The 20268-nt window shown below is 35.8% G+C and overlaps 1 protein-coding gene across 8 annotated transcripts in view; it reads left to right on the forward strand.

Annotated features, from left to right (window-relative positions):
• AGTPBP1 (ATP/GTP binding carboxypeptidase 1) overlaps nucleotides 1–20268 on the forward strand; it is a 56278-nt gene that overhangs the window by 18667 nt on the left and 17343 nt on the right. For all 8 annotated transcript variants that reach the window (XR_007630604.1, XM_050329701.1, XM_050329703.1 and 5 more), the window contains 13 exons: nucleotides 2966–3003; nucleotides 4517–4725; nucleotides 5175–5352; nucleotides 6570–6667; nucleotides 7601–7717; nucleotides 8377–9089; nucleotides 12920–13003; nucleotides 13341–13427; nucleotides 13516–13664; nucleotides 15077–15164; nucleotides 15877–16021; nucleotides 17922–18075; nucleotides 18814–18994. Coding sequence is in view for 7 of the 8 variants with exons in the window: in XM_050329701.1 (XP_050185658.1) it covers nucleotides 2966–3003; nucleotides 4517–4725; nucleotides 5175–5352; nucleotides 6570–6667; nucleotides 7601–7717; nucleotides 8377–9089; nucleotides 12920–13003; nucleotides 13341–13427; nucleotides 13516–13664; nucleotides 15077–15164; nucleotides 15877–16021; nucleotides 17922–18075; nucleotides 18814–18994 (2241 nt within the window). In the remaining variant the exon portion in view is untranslated. The remainder of the gene's footprint in view (nucleotides 1–2965; nucleotides 3004–4516; nucleotides 4726–5174; nucleotides 5353–6569; nucleotides 6668–7600; nucleotides 7718–8376; nucleotides 9090–12919; nucleotides 13004–13340; nucleotides 13428–13515; nucleotides 13665–15076; nucleotides 15165–15876; nucleotides 16022–17921; nucleotides 18076–18813; nucleotides 18995–20268) is intronic.

Consider the following 20268-nt stretch of genomic DNA (forward strand, 5'->3'; position numbering starts at 1 on the left):
ACAAAGTGAAGGGAGATGGGAAGTTCAATTTTACCCAGTAGAGTAACACAAAATATTGTAATGTCTGTTTGCAGTACTAGTAAAATAACTATTATTTTTTTGTCTCTAATATTCCTGCATGGAAACTCTACAGTGATTATCCCCAAATTATGACAAATAGATCAAGACAATCCCATCATTTTTTTTATTTGTTTAATTGGCTTCTGCATGTACTTTGTACTTTTAGTGTGGCACTATCCCTTTTATTTGGTAATAAAATTTTCCTTCTGTTTTACTTCAAATCAATTATAGACTTTCAGAGCAAGAATGTAAAATATAGAGTAGGAAGCCCCAGCAATATTTGTCTAGTGGGTCATTGTGCCGTTGTGTTTAAAAAAACATAAAATTCACTGTGTAGCTGAAAGTGATGACTTTAGATTCTCATCCCCATGGTGGTTGATAGGTTTTGTGGCTGTTTTGGATTGTTTGGGGTTCTTTTTGGGTTTTGTTTTGGGATTTTTTTTTTTAGTGAATTTAGGGTAAAAATTAGCTAAGTGGATCTAATTGAAGATAGCCCTTCTTTATACACTTCACTTTTTTGAAGTACCTGCCTGTGGCAAACTAAATTTTTCATCTGGTTAGCAAAATTATAATCTTGTACTGTACATATTCTAACTTCAGTACAAAAACATTAGTGTTAAGTTATCAAAATCTGGTATTTGTGGTCACAGGAGTATCTTTCAAAAAAAAAAAAAAAATCCTCTGCTCCTTTAAGCCCCAGCCTAAAATTAGGCATAGGAACTTACTTTTCTATGATGTGAGTAATCATGATATCCTTGTTTATGATCTAAGATCATATATATGAAGTCTATCTTCACAAAGAGGGGAAAAATAAGTGTATATGTTTTCTAGCTGTGCTGTTTGAGTTAATTGAAAAAATGTCTTTGTGTACAAGAAAAATCTCACACCGACCATCATGTATGGTAGTACAGATTGATGGGTGTTGCTCCTCAGTATATTAATATACCACCAATATTCACCTACAGTTTTTGAAAATAATGTCCTTTACTTTGTGGAAGTACTTGTTCTGCTGCTAACAAAACCATGAATTTCAGAACTGTCACAATCACTGAGTGTTGGTCATAAACTTTACATAGTCGCAATGTTTTTGCAAAAGCTGGAAGTTTGGATAGCCATTGCATTGATATTTATGAAGTTTTTCCATCAGACTTCAGATATAGCAGAGATATGTGATTGTCGTGGTTTTGCCCTGGCTCAATTTACTTTTACACCCCCCATACAATTGCTATCAGTTGAGAGAAGGTTTATGCAGACAAAAAGAGACTGAATTGGAAAAAAAGTATGAGTATTTATTATTAACAAGCTAAAACTAAAGAATTATATCTACAATAATTCTACTTAAGTAAAAAGTATTATGTATTTACAGAAGATACTTCTCCCCCCACCTCCCTTTATATCAGTCCAAGGAGGAGAAGCAGTCCTTTTCTGTTCTTGGAATTCCAGCTCTCTCTCTCTCCAGTAACTCTGCAGCACTTTCGTCGCAGCTGGAACTTCTTTATTTCTCTCTCATTCTGTGTTGGCCTCAGGGCTGGGTCTACCCCCTCCTCGGCTAAAACCGAAGGCTGGGGGTTACCCAGGTCCTGAAGGGTTTCCTTCCATAGGCTTGCAAGGGGACACTTGCTTACTATGGATCTTCTTCCACAGGGTTGACTCTTAATGGTTTAAGAGTTCACCCCTGTTTCCCTATGGAGGTCCCTCCCCATGGGAGAACAGTCTTTGATTGACTTCTCGGCATGGGTCTAGTCTGGATCTCTTACTCAGATCCCAATATCCCACCTGAGCCATTTTCTGCTCCAGCGTAGGTTCTCTCATTCCCCTCAGGGTCATAAATCTTCAACATCCCTACCCGAGCCGTTTCCTGCTCCAGCGTAGGTTCTCTCAGGGTCACAAATCTCTAGCACCAGCAGCATGGATCCCACACATGGATCCCAACATCCCTACCCAAACCGTTTTCTGTTCCAGCGTAGGTCCTAATTCTCGTCAGGGTCATAAATCTTCAACAGCAGCAGCATGGATCTCTTACTGAGATCCCAAGCTTATCTGAGCCATCTCGTTCCAGCATAAGCATCATCCCCTTCGAGGGTCACAAAGTCTTTAACAGGACTCTGCCTCATCTGAGCCGCTTTTACTCCAGCATAAGGCTTTCTCTCTGTTAAAGTCACAAATCTCTGGTGCATCCACAAGCTCCTCTGTGAGCCGCATGGGGGGTCTTTTCACCCCAACAAACTTTTACAAGTGGCAGGGTTTTATTTTTCAGTCTTTACCCTGCTGAAGGGAGGGGGAGCGAAAGGGAGAAAAAAAGCAGCTCTCCCCCCTTTGAACTTTTCTTCTCTCTCCTGTTGCAGCTTCAGCTGCCAGCTTCGACCTTGGAAGTCCTGTTATCTCATGGCTGGAATTCTTCTGCAGCGGTTTCTCGTCTAAGCAGTTCGTCTTTTAAACCTTTTTTTTCTTCACTCTCTCACAAGAGAGAAGGGAGGCTTCAGTGCTGCACCTGCCCCCCCCGGCCCAAGCTGGGGAGGAGGGGGCCTTGGCCCTCCTCGGGCCCGCTACCCTTCTACATGGCTGCTGTTCCTAATTTCAACTGCACCACAACTTTCTCTTCCGTTTTCTTAAAGATGTAATTAGCAAAGGCGTCACTGAACTTTTTGATTGTTTTTTTTGTCCGGAAATCACCTGGACAAAACCATCCTCAGCCCCAGGGATGGGCTGGTGGGCAAAACCACGACAGTGATCTCTTAGTAAAATCAAATTTTAGAAGTGAAGTCTGTGATACAATGCAACCAGGAAGACTTGAGGTTAGACTTTATATGTCTTGTTAGCAGTAAGTATCTCGTCTGGTTTTATAGTATTGTAGATTAAGCATACTGGTTGTTTGCTGTTTTGACTTTTCTTGTTATATTGACAGGGTTGCTTTAGACACACTTGCTGCATTGCTAAAATCAAGTAAGTGTTTGACAACAAGAAATTGTTTGTCTGCTTGAGCTATATATATGTGTGCGTGTGTGTGTGTGTGTATAGACAGAGTAAAATTAACATTAAGTCTGTGACCTAAACAAAATCAAAGTGAGGAAAGCTAGAAATAAGGTACAGTTTTATCTACAGTCTCTGGTGCTTTATTTATGTTGTATATAGCTATATGTTTAATAATTAGTTACTGTTTCTTCAGTTATGCAGCAGAAGGGCTGCACTGCTTCTGCAGAACTGATCTGGATCTGAAGTGCCTTTTAGATTCACTCACTTCTCAGAATGTCTGTAACTTAACTCCTGTGCATCATTTATATATATATATATATGAAAATATCTGTTGATGTCAGGGGGAAATGTAGGTATTCTTAAGTAATTCTTCTGAGTAATTAGGACTAGGGTCCTAATGAGAAGTCTGTCAGTGACGCTCATGAAGTGGAATTAAGGGTAACAAAACAATGGCCAGTTTCCAGGCATGGACTATCTGATCTAGCAGCAAGAAACAAATGTTGTCTCTGTGGATTTTGAACCAGGATTGTAACTAGCAGGGAATTAAAAATTAATTTTCTCCGAACAGTTGTATTAAAGCTGCAGCATTCCTAGTAGTTCCAGTGGAGTTGTGAAAGAACTGAGGCGTGATTAGATTTGCAGAAAACTATTTCAGACAAATGACAGGAAATTTTGGTACTGACTGTCACGATACTCTGAGTTTACTTATGTTTGTTCAGTGTGATACCTTGGTCCTCTGATTTGTGTATTTTAAAATGTTGCAATTTCTCCTTGGCAAATCCAGGGAAAGAAGTATTTCTCTATCATTGTCAGTGTTCTATTCTGTAAATTGGCAGTTAAACTTTAATACTGGAGAGAGAAATAAAGTGTTGAAAAGGTCTTTGAAAACAGGAGATCTTGTGCATTTATTTAGGGATTTTTTTTTCTCTTTAGAGGTTTTGACATTATAACTTCTTACACTTTATATAAGTAAATCTCTTCACAAAAACACTAATCTATGATGTGTATAGTGCAGTTGTCATACTGATTACCCAGTATTTGGGGTAGAGGTATTATAAGTTTATCAAATTTGAGTGATAGTTGCTGCAACACTGTATGGATTGCAAGTGAAAAGAAGTCTGTTTAAAATATTTTGTCTACACAGTGTGTGTGGATAGATATGCTTTGTAGAATTTTTTCTTTTTTTAAATTTGCTGGGTGACATCATCTTACCATTACCTTTATGTGTAATGCACACTGTTTTTCTGGTGAACCATGAAAATTACGTGCAATATTATTTTAAGAATGAGATTTAGACTACTGGTCTCAATTTTTCAGTCATTTCTGTTTAGGTTGATGTAAGACTCTGCTAAATGTGGCTAAAACACTACTTAAAATGAAACAACTCACTTGGGTAAAAAGAGGAATTTAAACATTAAATTGAAAGTAATACTGAAGTAATTTGGTCAATTTCTAATTTTCTTTCCTAACTTTTTTTTCAAAGAAACAAATGCCAGGAGAGCGGTAGACAGAGGATATGTGCAGGTGCTTTTAACGATATATGTTGATTGGCATCGTCATGATAGTCGTCACAGATACATGCTGATACGTAAAGGAGTTTTGCAGTGCATTAAAAGTGTTACAAACATCAAACTGGGAAGAAAAGCATTCATTGATGCCAATGGGATGAAAATTCTTTACAACACTTCACAAGTAAGTGTATCATGGTTGGTTTTTTTATATTGCTGTTTTTTCTCTAGCTTTAAAAAGATTTCAACCTCGAGTTCATCATGTTTCTTTTATGAGATTCATGATCGGTCCTGATTATGGAAGTAAGCATTATTTTCTGTACCAGCCTGAAACAGAATGAAAGAGTACCTAATTAAATTAGTATTTGCTGTTATTTTGCTGTGGCTGTCTCTGGAAGGAATGGTTGAACTTAATTTAAAAAAAGATGAGGTAAAAAAATGCCTTTAATTTTGAAGTTTGGATTTTTAAAAAGATGTGAATATGAGTTAGTAGAAGTTTTTCTGGCCTTCAAAGTAGACATTAGCAATTTTTTTTGTAAACAAAATATAGATTTCTAGAATTCATTAATAGTGTAACATATGTAGTTTGACTATTAGTTTGATAAATACTTTTTGTTATTTTCCTGTTAACAGGAGTGCCTTGCAGTAAGAACTCTTGATCCTCTTGTCAACACATCCAGCCTAATAATGAGAAAATGTTTTCCTAAAAATCGTCTTCCTTTACCAACTATTAAAAGTGCTTTCCATTTCCAACTCCCAGTTATTCCTGCCACTGGTCCTGTGGCTCAGCTGTACAGTTTGCCTCCTGATGGTATAGTAATTTTGTAATACTTTGAGTATGTCTATTGCTGCTTTTGTAGAGTGGAATCAATTGCAGTTGTTTGTGTTCTCCACTAAAACTTGGACTCTGATGCTCTTCTTAACCAGCAAAGGGTCTGTGACTGTTAGTGTGTAGCACCAGTTTCTAATTTTAAGTGATGAAAATTTTGTCTATACCTGTGGTTATAAAATAAAAAAGAAAACAGCAGCTAAAAGGTGATGTTCATCAAACTCCAAAGTGTAAAGGAGAGGCTGTATACAAACTTAAATGGTCTCTCCTTTTAACTCACTTATCATATACATTCTGCTGTGTGAAACGTGATGTAGTGTACATCCTTTCTTTCTGTGTTACCCTGATACCTCAGGGTGTGGTGAATTTAGATTAGCATGCGCCACTTGAAGCATTGGCTTTTTTGAATTATTATGTTTTTTCCTTCATTTGCATGATGAAAAAGTAGAGCTGCTTTCGTGGACTGTTGCAGTCTCTTAGAAAATACTTGTCTGCAAAGCATTTGTATGGTGCTTTGTAGGAAATAGATTCAGCCTGCTCTGAACACCTGTCATTATTTTCAGAGAGTTAATGTTTAATGCATATGCAGATATGGTGAAGCAGCTTCAGACCTGGGTAGGCAACTAATAAAGTTGCTGTCAGAAAGTTACTCTAAAACTTATGTTTTGTCTTCATGGTATAAAATAGATCAAGAAGTGTGTTTCAAAATCCACAGAAATTAAATGTCCACTTAATACAGTGTGTTTGGTGCTCTGTAATACCTATTTAGAAACTTCCTAATCTGGTGAAGCGAACTACTGATGTTTTTTTAAGTGGGTTTGTTATCTTCCATAAAAAGAAGAGAACAACCTAAGTAAATAGGTGGTAGAAGTCTGTGTTTTTTAAAAGTGCAGTCTTGTACGGGCAGTATTGTAAAAGCAATATATGTAGTTATTCTGAATACACTAGAAAATCAGTATAATGTGTCAGTTTCTGAGTGAGCCTTTTACTGACAATCAGCAAATTTCCTGCATGGGAAACCCTTTATGAGAAAACATAACAAAAACATAACAAACAGGACTAGTTAATGAGTTGGTCTTCACATTCTTTTTAAGTGGTAAGTGAAAAAGAGAATAAACACAGAACAGAGAAGTTCTTCTTTGAACTTGTGTGTTGCATTAAATGTATAATCTGCCTTACCAAACTCTTCTGTATTGTAGTGGATGATGTAGTAGATGAAAGTGATGATAACGATGATGCTGAAACAGAATCAGAAATTGAAACTGAAAATGATGATGACAAAGACCAACATTTTAAGGTTGGTAGAGACAATTAATTAAAATTGTCTAAGTCTAAATTAATTAAAATTAATTTAAAAAGCTCCTAAAACTCAAAGCGGGTGCTGCTTGAAAATGTCAACCTTTCTTGTTCAGGTGACTTCAAGATTTTATCAAAATCTGTTTGCTTCACACTTAGTGTATCTGGAGTACAGTGGAATGGAACTACAAACTCTTTTGGTAGCATTCTGTTCCCCACTTATATTTCTCTCAGCCTGCTCTTCCTACATAAGCTGCTCAGTATGTAGGAGCTGCTATAACTTTTTTGATCATTCTGGACTGGGATGGACTAGATCAATCCAATGAAGTGTTTCAGCAAGGTAATAAGTTCAGCCAGCTGCAGAGGTACAGATCAGATCTTTCACTGCTGTACCACTTTAGGAAGTTATTATCCTGCTCCACCTGCCACTCAGAACATGGATGGATATTTGGCCAGACCTGCCTTATTTAGTGTTTTTATATTACAGATATTTAGGAGTTAATTGAATTGTCTGTCCATGGACTGGATAAACAACTTTCATTGAAGGATCTGATGAGCTCTGATGAAGGGAGTGTCTTCTACAGAAGCAGCATTGCTTTGTCACTGCAGTCTCCACATTCCAAGCTACAACAGTTAAAATATGCACAGATCTCATGTAAAGTGTATTCTGATATCTGTGTATAATGAAATTGTGTAAAAGCAAGAAAACTGAGATGTTCTAGTATTTCTGTTGAAATAGAGACTTAGGTATACTAATACAACTGAGCTGCTTAAATCTTCCTGGTGAAAGCTGCAGTTCAGCTAATTTTTAAATAGGGGTATTCAGCTTTTAAAGCATGGCTGTATCAGGTATACAAGGTGAACTTTTTAGATTAATGTTTTAGAAGTTCATTTATTCTGGATGCAAGATTAATTTGTTCTGGTGATCTTTCAGAATGATGATATTGAGACTGATATTAATAAACTGAAACCTAGACAGGAATTGGGAAGACCCATAGAAGAACTGAAAATGTATGAGCAGTTTTTCCCAGAACTTTCAGAAAACTTTCAGGTAAAGTATATGATTCCCAGGACATTTCTTATTATATGTCATCATGACATTATTATGACATTTCTTATTAGGTTGACTCTGGAATACACTTTGATGTTCTTTTTTTGATGGATAATTCCTCTAGTCAAGAAACATGGGTCTGCAGTTTTAGATCTACATATGAGAGTGCTATATACTAAGTAACTTAGTTAAATGTTATGATTACTTTGTTTTGACTGAGAAGGGGACTATGGGCAGATGTAAGCAAAGCTGTTTTGTGATGTTTAATTATTGGCCACGGTAGAAATAAAATAGTAAGAAGGGACATGAGATTTCTGAGAGAGAATCATTGTATTAGATATTTCCTTAATGCTGTGCACCTATTTAAAATAGGTGCATTAAAATATTTAAAATAGGTTAAAATATCAATTGCATTGACTTGATACTTTGTTATTGATGAACTACTTGGTTATGGCTTTAAAGCTTTGGTCTTGTAAAAGGTTAACCTTAATTGCTATGACAGCTTATAACATAATAACTGCTATCTTTTAAATTACATTGCTTTTGGATTATTCAAAAACTTACCTCAGGAACAAGGAAAGAGAAATGTTTCTAATGTAAACAGAACTTAGGAAATATTTGGGGTTTTGTTAATGATTTTTTCACCTTTATTTTTTAAGGAATGGCACTTAGTTTCCAAGGAACCAAAGCCTTTTGTACCTGATGCAAATCTGAGTGGACCTATTGTTGTTCCTACAGCCAGTGAGGAGCACCCTGCTGAAGGAAACCAGTCAACAAAAGGGGTTGCTTTGAAGGAAAGCAATCCTTTATTGACAGAGGAATATAATAGAAGGCCAGTCTTTCTGGAACTACCAAAGAAAGATGGTATGAAAGACAGTAGTTCACATCAGCAAAATGATCAAAGAAACATGCTTCCATCATGCCAGTGTCTAAGCCAAGAAATTGTAAAAGGCTTGGACAGAATCAGTCTACAGAACAGTGCAAAAAATGATCAGTATTATGGTCCAGGGTGTGTAGTAAAGAAGGAAAGCAAAGCTAGCCTTACCACACTTGCTTGCAGCAAACCTTGTGAACATGTTTCACCCTGTGGAAGTAGCCTATTTGAAGGATCATCTGTCCAGCTGGGAAAACTGTGCTGCACTGGAGTGGATTCAGAAGAGGAGGAGGATTCCAGATCTAGTTCATCAGGGGAACAAGTCATGCTTGAGGTTTCCGATGTATCATCAGTTCACGACTGTGATCTTTATATTGAAATGGTAAAAACAACAAAATCTATTCCGGAATATTCAGAAGTGGCCTATCCAGATTATTTTGGCCATATTCCACCCCCATTTAAGGAACCTATTCTGGAAAGACCATATGGGGTACAGAGGTGAGTTACCATACTAATTTTTTTTGTTGTTGTTATTGTTCCCTTGAAGAACAGTTTTTTAGGATAAGATTAACTAGATGATCTCCAGAGGTCCTGTGCAACCCTGACTGTTCTATGATTCTGTGATTACCAAGCCATATTACACAGTTCACTTTGGCATCTAAAACTACTTTCAGTGAAAAGCAGTTTGAAGGTAGGTGAGTAGGTATTGATAAGTGCAGAGCCACAGAGAAGAACACAATCTGATCTGAAATTGCTAATTCTGTGATCCAGTTTCTAAATACTGAAGTTTAATTATTTAATTTATAAGTTCCCTTTCTAACCTTCCCACCATCTCCCATCTAAATTTTGCGCTTTGCAAAAAAAATAAACCAACCCACAGAAAAACACCACCAAACAAACAAAAAAATCCCCAACTGAATGCTCCCTAAAGATGCTTTAGCACCTTTAATAGTTTGAAGATGCTTCAGCTCTTCTCTCTGCTGTGCTAAAAAGCTATCTTTCAGGAAAATATAGCGGAGAAATTTAAAAAATGAATACGCTGAAGTGTTTGGTTTTGGCGTTTGTAGTATAACAGAATTTAGAGGTAACAAGTGCTGAAAATGCAGTTTGTGTTAGGTCCTGCAGAATAGCACACAATAAACACGGAAGGAAAAATAAAGCAAACCATCAAAAAACAACACATCAACACACCCATTTGTTTCTTCTCTGAGAAGATGAGGAGTGATGAAGACAGATGAGACTCTTAAGAATAATTTGCAGAGGTGGTATGAAGAGTTGGCTCATATACGTAGTAAGTTACTGTAGACAAATGAGCATGTTAGCAACATACAATATGAGACCTTACCACCTGCCTAATTATGAGGCTGAATACCTTTGGCTTTGGAGCCCCTGGTGGTCTAGTGGTAAAGGCGCGGCACTATCACCGCCGAGACCCGGGTTTGATTCCCGGTCAGGGCCACTCCCGGGCAGGTGGAGCTCGTCAGCCTTAAAGGCAACCCATCTACATCCTAAGAACCTCGCTGCCACCGTCCAAGCTCGCTTGGCCCCGGCAGATGAACCTTAGGATTAAAGGGTGGGCTCAGTTCCGCGCACACTGTGTCTCACCTAAAAAATCCAATGCGCAGGCTGGAAGGTGGAAAGACCTTCCCCAGATCTTCGCTCGTGAAGGCTGGCCATTATTATTATACCTTTGGCTTTATATTTGTAACTATTACCAACTTAATGAGATTCTTCATGTTTGCATTTAGATATTAACGTGATTAAGAGATTAAATGTGTTTAGGTGGTATAATTAAAATCCTTTAGCTGTTTCATAAATGTTATAAAACAGTGATCTTGCCAGTGAAATGAACAAGTGCTGAAAACTAATGATATAATGAATATACCGTTCAATGTTGAAGGAAGAGAATCTTCCCTGTAAGGTCTTTATTAGATAGATTCAGCTGATTAGAAGGGAGATAGTCTTTAGTCAGGAATCACCTAAGAACTGCATTGTAAGAAAATCTTGCAAATCCCCTCACTTATGTTTTTGTACTAATTAATTATTCTGAAATTTCCTGAATAAAATAGAGTGAAGTCAGATACAATTTGTCATTCCAGTGTTTGTTCTTAGATATAAAGGACTGTAATTACAAACCTTGCATGGTTATACATAAAGCTGATTTGTAGAACATAAAGATAATTTGAGGGTATATTTTAACTTCAAAATATTTTGATTTTGTTGTATTTTGTATGTTGAAAGCAACTTCTTTAGTCTTCTCTGAAACAAGAATGAAATATCAGGTAATATTGCTAACCTTGAATCAAAAATCCTAAATCATATTTTTAAGATACACTCTTTTAAGAATTCAGTTTTCTACAAATGACTCGAGTCTTGTTACTTCAACATAACAAACTTCTGAGAAGGGAACCTGTTTAAAAAGGGCTTAATCTTCTTAGGAATTAACATCTTTTAGGAAAGTGGTAAAAATGAGTTTGGTAGGGGAATGGAAAAACTTTGAAGTCTTCTACAAAGCTGTGTCCAAGCTCTTTGGACATCCAGTGGGATTTGTTTCCCTTAATCTAAGCAGTTAGTTCTGCTAATGAGCTAAGTCTTCTTTAGAAAACTAATGGTTGCTTTAATCCATCTGTGTAATTAAGAAAACATGGTGGGTCTAAGGTGTGATTGAGTGGGTTTTCTTCATACTTTTATTAGAGCAACATGGTGTGGACTTGGGGATTTTTTTTTTAGTCTTGCATTTTGCCGGGAGATTAAATGTTTTTGAATTTTTGTTTTGGAGTACTTTTAAGCTCAGTAGCACGTAATTATCACCAGATGTCTCACCAAATGTCTCACCAAATTATTATTGTTTGGAAAAATGAAATTGATAATAACTGAAGTATTTTATATCACTCTATGTTTTAGAGATGAAAATTATGATATAGTTCAGTAACCTATAAATTTGGGTTTAAATTCCTACTTTTTTTCTTCCATTCCTTAAAAATTTAGGTTGTTTGTTTGTTTTTCTGTACACTTTAGTATTTTCTAATCATCAGGATCCACAAAGAACTAGTCTGTAAGAACATGGGTCACATCAACAGTGTTGGTTCTAGATTGTTTTGTTTTTAATTACCTTAAAATAGCTTATCTTGGGTTTTTTGGAACCTGAAAATGTCTACTACTCCTTTTCCTTTTAGTGCGCATCTTGAATATTGTTTCTTCTTTCCTTTCATATACACGTTGGTCATTATAATGGTATTTGAATGCCATTACTATTTATGCAGTATTTATTATGGATTTTCATTGATGGAGTTTTGTCTTGGCAAAACTCCTGTGATGATAGGAAGTGTTATGACCTTTTAGAGCTGAGGCATGCTGAGATCTGAAGAGTTCTGTAAGATCAAGTGCAAGGTGAAAAATCTGTAGTTCTGTCCTGAGCTGAACCTGTTCAGATAGATTGTGGTGAGTCAACCTCGTCACAATTTTGTCAGTACACTGGACTTGTGAATTGTTTTCTTTTCCAGAAATTTAAATTTTCCAGTTTAAATTTAAAAAGAGGTGCTAGAATTGTGCACTTACCTTCTCTTTCTCATTTGTTAACAGTATTTATTTTAATTAAATTGAGAATTTCCAGCATGAATGTACTTTACCGCTCTGTTTCTGTATTCTTCATTGTTAATCTGCCTCCTTTTCTTCTTATTGCAGGTGCTGTGCAAGCTTTTCCACACAGCTCTGCCACTATATTTCATTCTTGAACTGCAACACATTCTTACTTTTCCAAACCAGGACCTAGATACTGCCAGTTGTGCAATGGTTTTATGATCTGGATAAACATACACCTACCATTTGGCTGACATCACCAAATTAATTTTTATTACCTAGTCGATAAATGAACTAGATCTCCAGAGGTGAAAAGCTAGTTCACTAACACACTCACTGTACGACCTACTCTCTAAAACTCCTTAATTTTGGTTATGGTAGGACTCATTTAAGTTACTAATGTTATCAAGTGTTGTCCTGGATTAAAGCATTAACATAAGTAACGTTTGAGTAATTCCTGCTTCTGTTATAAAGTATGAAACTGCATTTTTTTCCATAAGATAAAACCCAGTGGGTTGTCTGCATGAAAACTTAGTTCCCTCACATATAAATATTGGATGCAGTCAACTGCGAATGCAGGTGTTTAAACTTAAGTACACATAAGTGAGGGTGAGGCTGAGATCTCTCTGAACTATACCACTATCTTCATGTTGACTTTGTTAGTTTTCATTCCTATATGAGTTAATTCCTCTTTTGTAGTTGAGAAGAGTATGTGAAAATTTGAATGAGAACTTTGCTTTTTATTTTAGGACAAAAATCTCTCAAGATATTGAAAGGCTGATTTATCAAAATGACATTATAGACAGAGTTGTGTATGACCTTGATAATTTAAGGTAAGTATTTACCTTTCTGAAAAGAATATTTGACTCATACTCTAAGCCTATTCTACTTACTCTGTGATAAGATTTGCAATATTTAAAGCAGATTCCATTGAAAGTTTTATCTGATGTAACAGTGTTTCTGCTCTCCAGGCTGTATTTAGAGGAAGATTCTGAGGACTAAAAGAAATTAATTTGTTTTAGTTAAGTTTGTTTTATATTTATATTTATATTTGTATTTGTATTTGTATTTATATTTGTATTTATATTTATATTTATATTTATATTTATATTTATATTTATATTTATATTTATATTTATATTTAATTTTGGTCCCTTTTTCTACTCATAGTTGTTCAATACCAGAGGAAGCAGATGTTTTGAAGTTTAATTCCAAATTTGAATCTGGAAATCTGCGCAAAGTTATCCAGATCAGAAAGTAAGATATTTCAACTCTTCTTTTCATAGTTTAGGCGTACTATTTCTGCTTCTTAAAAAAAAGATTGATTTATTTTTTTAATCTTCAGAAATGAGTATGATCTAATTCTGAATTCGGATATAAATAGCAATCATTATCATCAGTGGTTTTACTTTGAAGTCAGTGGAATGAAAACTGGCATTGGTTACCGGTTTAACATCATCAACTGTGAAAAGTCAAACAGTCAGTTTAACTACGGTAAGATACATTTCCCATACTTTGAGAAGAAATACTTAAAAAATATCTATACTAGACATTTCAACTGTTTCCTTCCCTTCTCTACAGGATCAGTAGTATTCATGTTGTCAGCTTACATGGTTTATTTTAATAGTATTGCTAGAAGATGTTTTGACAGTTTCAGTTAAAAACTAAAAATATGTCTTAAACCACGAGCTGCCAGTTTTTAAAGTGAAGTTTTGTTGTTAAGTGAGGCCAAAGTGGAAAAAATTTACTGGTGTAATTAAAAGTGATCCAAGAACGTTGGTGGACAACACCAAAGCTTGTTGATTGACAGAGGTCAGGAAGAATGACATCATAAGTCTATTTCTGCATAGAGGTATATTTTCAGATGTGAAAGTATATGGAGACATTCTAAAACAGTTTTGTCCTATTGATGGGACGGAAAAATAAGTCTGCTTTGAAATGCTGGGCTTCCTAAGTGACCCTTGCAGTCTTTAGCAAGTCTAATGCATGTACCTCATTCAAAAATACTGGCTTAGTGAATATGCCTTTCTTCCACTTGTCTGGGAGTGTGTATGGGGTGTGTGTGTTATTCAGCTTAAAACCATTTGTTTTGTGAAGTTTCTTTTTTTCTTGCTATATATTCTGAAACTTGTCCTTTAAGAAGGAAGAAGAGAAATTCCTTCTCCCCCCCAAATTCAAACTCTTTGCACAGAGTAATATTGTATTCTTCTTTGTCCTACGCATATGTTCACAGTGATCAAGTCACAGGTAGTTTAACCAGTAATAAGATGCTTTTAAATTATTTACTAATCCTCATCAATTTTCTTAAATCTTCTTCTATGTTGAGTATACTTACTTGATAGTTACTTTTGGTTTTTTTTAAGTACATTGACTAAATCAGTCAATGGGGTTGGCTAATTACCTAACCAGTAAGGAAATGATGTTCAATTAGTATGCATTCTTTTCTCTTTTACTTCATATTAAGTATTCAAATTAAGTATACTATCAAAAAAAAATACATGAAGAGTCAACTGTTAAAAAAGTTGTCTAAAATTTAGTTATTTTTCACTTATTTATGTAAATGGATAATAGTATCAGTTTTTTGTACTCTCTTGAGTTGGTTGGATTGGGACCCAGGATTTTTTGTAGATTACTGTTTATGCTAACCTCATCTTTCATTTAAATATTTCGTTTTGGTCTTCCATGGATCTGATTCTTTTCTTTAATTGTTATTTTCTGAAAATCAGTAATCTTTTGTTATCTGGTTGAAAGAGCATACAGTACCCAGACATTCATGAAAATATGATAGTGAGTAAATAAGTATAGGGAATTTGTAGACTTGTATGTAAGTGTTGATGTGGTCCATTACTGCTATGATCTTTCTGTTTAATGTTAAGCATTAAAGTGAGATGCATGTTTTCTCTCAGGAATGCAGCCCCTCATGTATTCTGTTCAAGAAGCACTAAATTCTCGACCATGTTGGACTCGTGTTGGGACAGATATTTGTTACTACAAGTAAGTATGTGAATCAAACATATAGCAAATCTTAACTGAAGTTTAGCGGGAGGTACAATTTTTGAGGAGAAACATTTGTTTCTGCATTTGATAATAGTGTTATTCTGTTGTGAACAGAGTTTTCTTCTCAAGTTACTAAGGAGAGTAATAGACGTGATAGAAATATACAGGGTCTTATTTTGCAGGCACACTGCTAATATTTAAGCTCTTTGTATTTTATACTTTACTCAGAAGTTGCACACTGTTTCAGAGAAGCTTTTAAGGGAAGAGATATATATATATGCATGCTTACTGGAAATCTAATCAGTGACTTTGACTAATACATGGTCCTTGTGATGAGCCTCCTGTAATCTGTGGTGCAATCAGTGTAGAGCAATCCTAGGACACAGGAGGACATGGTACAGCATATCCATATGTATTCCTTCTAGCTTGGTAGCTATTTGCATACTTGTTTTTTGTTTGGTTTTGTTTGTTTTATTGTGTTACTTGTTTTTGTTTACTCACCCTTCTCCACTGTGGATGAGTGTGTATATCACTGCTGTGAGATAGGATCTTTACAGCTAGTAGGAATCTGTGTATTAAACCTGGATGTACACAGAAGAGAAGTACAATCACCAGAAATCCTTCTGACACTTACAACATGTGTTCAGAAATAATAAATGGTATGAAAAAAATTATTCTAATTTGTATGCTACCTTCATTTTTGCTTTAGGAATCACTTTTCAAGAAGTTCAATTGCTGCTGGAGGTCAGAAAGGAAAATCCTATTACACAATTACGTTCACAGTGACTTTCCAACATAAAGATGATGTGTGCTACTTTGCTTACCATTATCCATATACATACTCAACTTTAAAGGTGAGAAGATTATGGTATGTTACATAGATAAATATTTATGAGTGCATTCTTTTTGTTTCTTTATATAAAATTTAAAATGCTCCTTAAAATGGAAAATTTTCATAATGGTAATGTTTAGCCTGAAAAGTGTATAGGTTGTTCTAAAAAACAGCCCCTGGAAAAAAAGAATTGATGCTTGCAGGCCAAATAGGTTTTGTAGGAGTCGTAAATATGATTATGGAACTAGAGCATTTCTTTTACGAGGAAAGGCTGAGGGAACTGGGTCTTTTCAGCCCAAGAAGAGATGACAGAGAAGACACCTCATCAATATATATTATATCTGTAAGCATCTGAAGGGAGGGTGTCAGGAGGACAGAGCCAGGCTCTGCTTGGTGGTGCCAAGCAACAGAACAAGAGGCAACAGGCAGAAACTGATGCCCAGGGAGTTCCTCCTTAATATGAGGAAGAACTTCCCTACTGTGCAGATGACTGTGCACTGGAATGCGCTGCCCAGAGAGGTTGTAGAATGTCCTTCACTGGGGATATTCAAGAACCATCTGGACACAATCCTGTGCCATTTGCTCTAGGATGGCCCTCTTTGAGGAGGGAGATTGGACCAGGTAACTCACTGTTGTCCCTTCCAACCTTACCCATTCTGTCATTGGTGCTAATTGGATGAAGTATTTGTGTTTGAGTCAAATTTGGGTCAAATGACTTGTATCCTGCTGTTCTACATCTACTTCTTGGTAACTGAAGTTACTATAATTAAGATAATTTTACTAATCTCACACTTGATACCCCTTCCTTGACCTGGGACCAGTATGCATACTGGTTGGGTAGTCCACTTTGGAGTTTGCTAGCAAATTGCACATGCACTTCCCCTTACGCACCTGCTGTCGGGAAAACACGTAGGCTTGCCTTCCACCTCTATCAGTTGGTACCAGGCACATGGGCTTGTAATCCATGTTACTATTCTAGGTGCTGGCACTGAGAAATTAGCCCTTATCACACGACCAGCTGTGTTTTGGGGACACACTGTTCTTGCTTCAGGGGTTGGACACCAACACCCTTTACCCAGTGCAGTAGCTGGCCCTGAGACGCTCTCAGTGCTGATACCACTGACTGAAGGGTGCCTGCAGTGCCTACAACTCCGGCTGCTGGAGTCTGCTTTGATTCCAACAGCAGCTGGGGCACGGGACACAGAGTCTCTGGTATCCGCAAAGATGCTCCCAAGAAATGTGTCCTCTCCAACTACTGATGATGAGACACTTGCTCACTCCCAAACCCACCTACACCTGTTTTGTTATTTGCACTAGTCTACATAGCACTTGCATGTTAAGGAGAGAGAGGTAGCTAAAGCATACTGCAGGGATCAGGTGCCTGATTTTTGTATGGTGCTGCAGCCCTCCTCTTGAATTTCCTGAATCCTCAGGTTCCTCTTCTTTCCTTCTTGCTCCTCAGGTGACTCTCTCCTAATCTTTGTCTGTAGATTCTTAATGGCCTGTCAGTGAGAGACTGGTGACTTTGATCTTTGCTTTAGTTTCTGTTGTCTCAGCTCTCCATTGCTGTTTGTTGATTCTTCCTTTACTTGTTATCACTTTTTGCAGTGGAAAGGTCTCTTATCAGATAACCTTAATGAAGCAGAGGTTCTTACCTTCCATATACCCTTACAGTAACATCTGTGTACAATAATATACCCTCTCTGCCTTCATCCTTCTTGAAGCAGTTGGAAAAACAGAATTTATAAAGAGAAGTATTCAATCAGTCAGAGAATGATACTTCATGGTCAAAATTATGATGGAAACTTGAGCATTGTTTAGAACAATAAAAAGAAAGATCTGTTAAATAGTACCTTTGAAGTATGCTGTCACATGTCACTGCAAAGGATTTGAAGTATTTTTTCATTATTTTTTGGATGAAGATGCATCTTCAGAAGCTGGAATCAATGCACAACCCTCAACAGATATATTTTAGACAAGACGTTCTCTGTGAGACCCTGGCTGGCAACAGTTGTCCATTAATCACTATTACAGCCATGCCAGAGTCTAGTTACTACGAACATGTCTGTCAGTTCAGTAAGTATGACTTCTCTTTATCGTCATCTGAAAATAATGTAAACCGAGATACTTATAGAAAAAACATTAGCATTAACTCCTGTGCATTGTAAAAACAGCAATGCAAAATAAGGTTAATAACTTTATTGAGATTAAGGGGCATCAATAGTCAGGATTTGCTATCTATTTAGTAATATTTATTTGTAATAGTCAAAGTTATTTATATTTGGAAATAAAGAGTATATATTAATATATTTAAAATTTTTGTTGTTAGATGTTTTTGTATGTTGCATTTTGCAGACAACACTTCTTGGAAAAGAGTGCCTGATGATTAACTTTTTTCTCCAAATGCTGAGGTTGTTTGCTTGTCAAAAAATCTTTCATAAAGCCAATATATAAGTTACTGTGATGTGAAGTGAGCTTTAGTTGTAATAGCATTCTTGATTTGTTTGTCCACCCCAGTGTTTTTCTTGGCTATTGAGAAAAAGTCCTGTCATAAGTGCCAGCTCAAACTAGTTGTGACTGTATAATTGTCTGATTGAATTTAAAGCTCCACTGTGATAGTTCTATGATTAGCAGTCCTTTAAAAAATACTTGACAAGCTCTATCAATAACACTTGTACTCAGTAATACTCAAATCAGAAATACTGGGGTTTTTGCATTGTAATAGATGTACTTTAGATGGCTCTTTTTTCAATTTAACGAACTATTTACTTAGCTTAAATCGTATTTTGCAATTTCTATGCATACTTCTTTTAGGGAATCGTCCTTATGTTTTCCTGTCTGCGCGTGTACATCCTGGAGAGACTAATGCAAGCTGGGTTATGAAGGGAACACTGGAATACCTTATGAGTAATAATCCAAATGCCCAGTGTTTACGGGAGTCTTATATTTTCAAAATTATTCCCATGCTCAATCCAGATGGTGTCATCAATGGAAAGTAAGCATAAATTTACTTACAAATATGTAGCCTGTACTGCTAATTCTTTACATCATTATTTTAAAAAGAATAAAGTAATCCTGGAAAGATATTTAATGAGATAAAATCCAACAAACACTTGCAATATTGCTAGGACTTTTTCATTTTTTTTTGCCTTTTAAAAGGTAGTTGCATTGTGTCATGAATTTTGGTTTTATAAAAAATATTTTTACCTTTCCATAGATAATAATCTTTGCTATGTGATTTGACATGACATTTTAATTGTCTCTCTGAACAGCAGTCTCGGATATGTGTGTTATATGAGACCACACCTGGCATTAGGAAAAGCTAAACAACTTCCCAGTCCTAATGAAAAAAAAAAAAGCCTTGTACTTGAGAAAGCTTTTTATGTAAATATTTTTTTTTTGCTATTGTCAAGTGTTGTTAAAAATGGAAAGTTAATAGCTGTTCAGGAGAAAGGGAGGAGAGTATCCTGGTTTGATTAAAGTTATTCATATTAATTATTTCACTTACTGCTACTTTTCTTAATAGATTTAAGGGATATTTCAGAACCTTTTGAAACCGCTCTGAGTAAGCATTCAGAAATCTCCATTTACTTGGTTACAGGGATTCAAATGAAATGGAAATTTTGCTGTGATGAATCCACAGTTTCTTCCCATCTAGTTATGGGTAATATTTTAAAGATTTTGTGAAAAAAATAATAAAAATAAAACCAGTTATGGATTTCAGTAGAACTCTGTCTTTATAAATGTAAGAGCATGTACATACTGAAACATCTGTAATGAAATAATTCAGGATACAGGGACAATTAAGAAATATATCCCAGCAGACACAGTCTAAAGGCAAATGTAATGAAGATTACTACACGATCATGAATTTCTGCAAGTTTAAAAGTTCTTACTGATAGTTGACAATGAGGAGATGATCTTTATTTGTTTGCTGGTTTTTTTGTTTGTTTGTTTGTTTTCTTTCTTGTTTTTCTCACAGCTCCTTGTCTCCTAACAATTTCCTGTTTCACATATTAGATTTCTATTTGGCATTAGTCTTTAAATTACAGAAGTCAAGACACCAAAACTGTAAAGATACCTTATATTTGAAATTACTGATTTTGAACTAGCATTTGAATAGAATTGCAAGCCTTCAGTTTCAACAGTAAATAAACAATATTACAATTGACTTCACATAAGAAGCTACTTCTAATTTATTTTTAATTTCTCTGTAACATAACTTAAAACACCCCAAACTAAAAATGCTATTATATGGCATGTTAGAAA

Source organism: Myiozetetes cayanensis, unplaced genomic scaffold (assembly GCF_022539395.1).
Source record: "Myiozetetes cayanensis isolate MyiCay16 unplaced genomic scaffold, myiCay2020 scf4, whole genome shotgun sequence".
NCBI classification, from domain to species: Eukaryota; Metazoa; Chordata; class Aves; order Passeriformes; family Tyrannidae; genus Myiozetetes; species Myiozetetes cayanensis.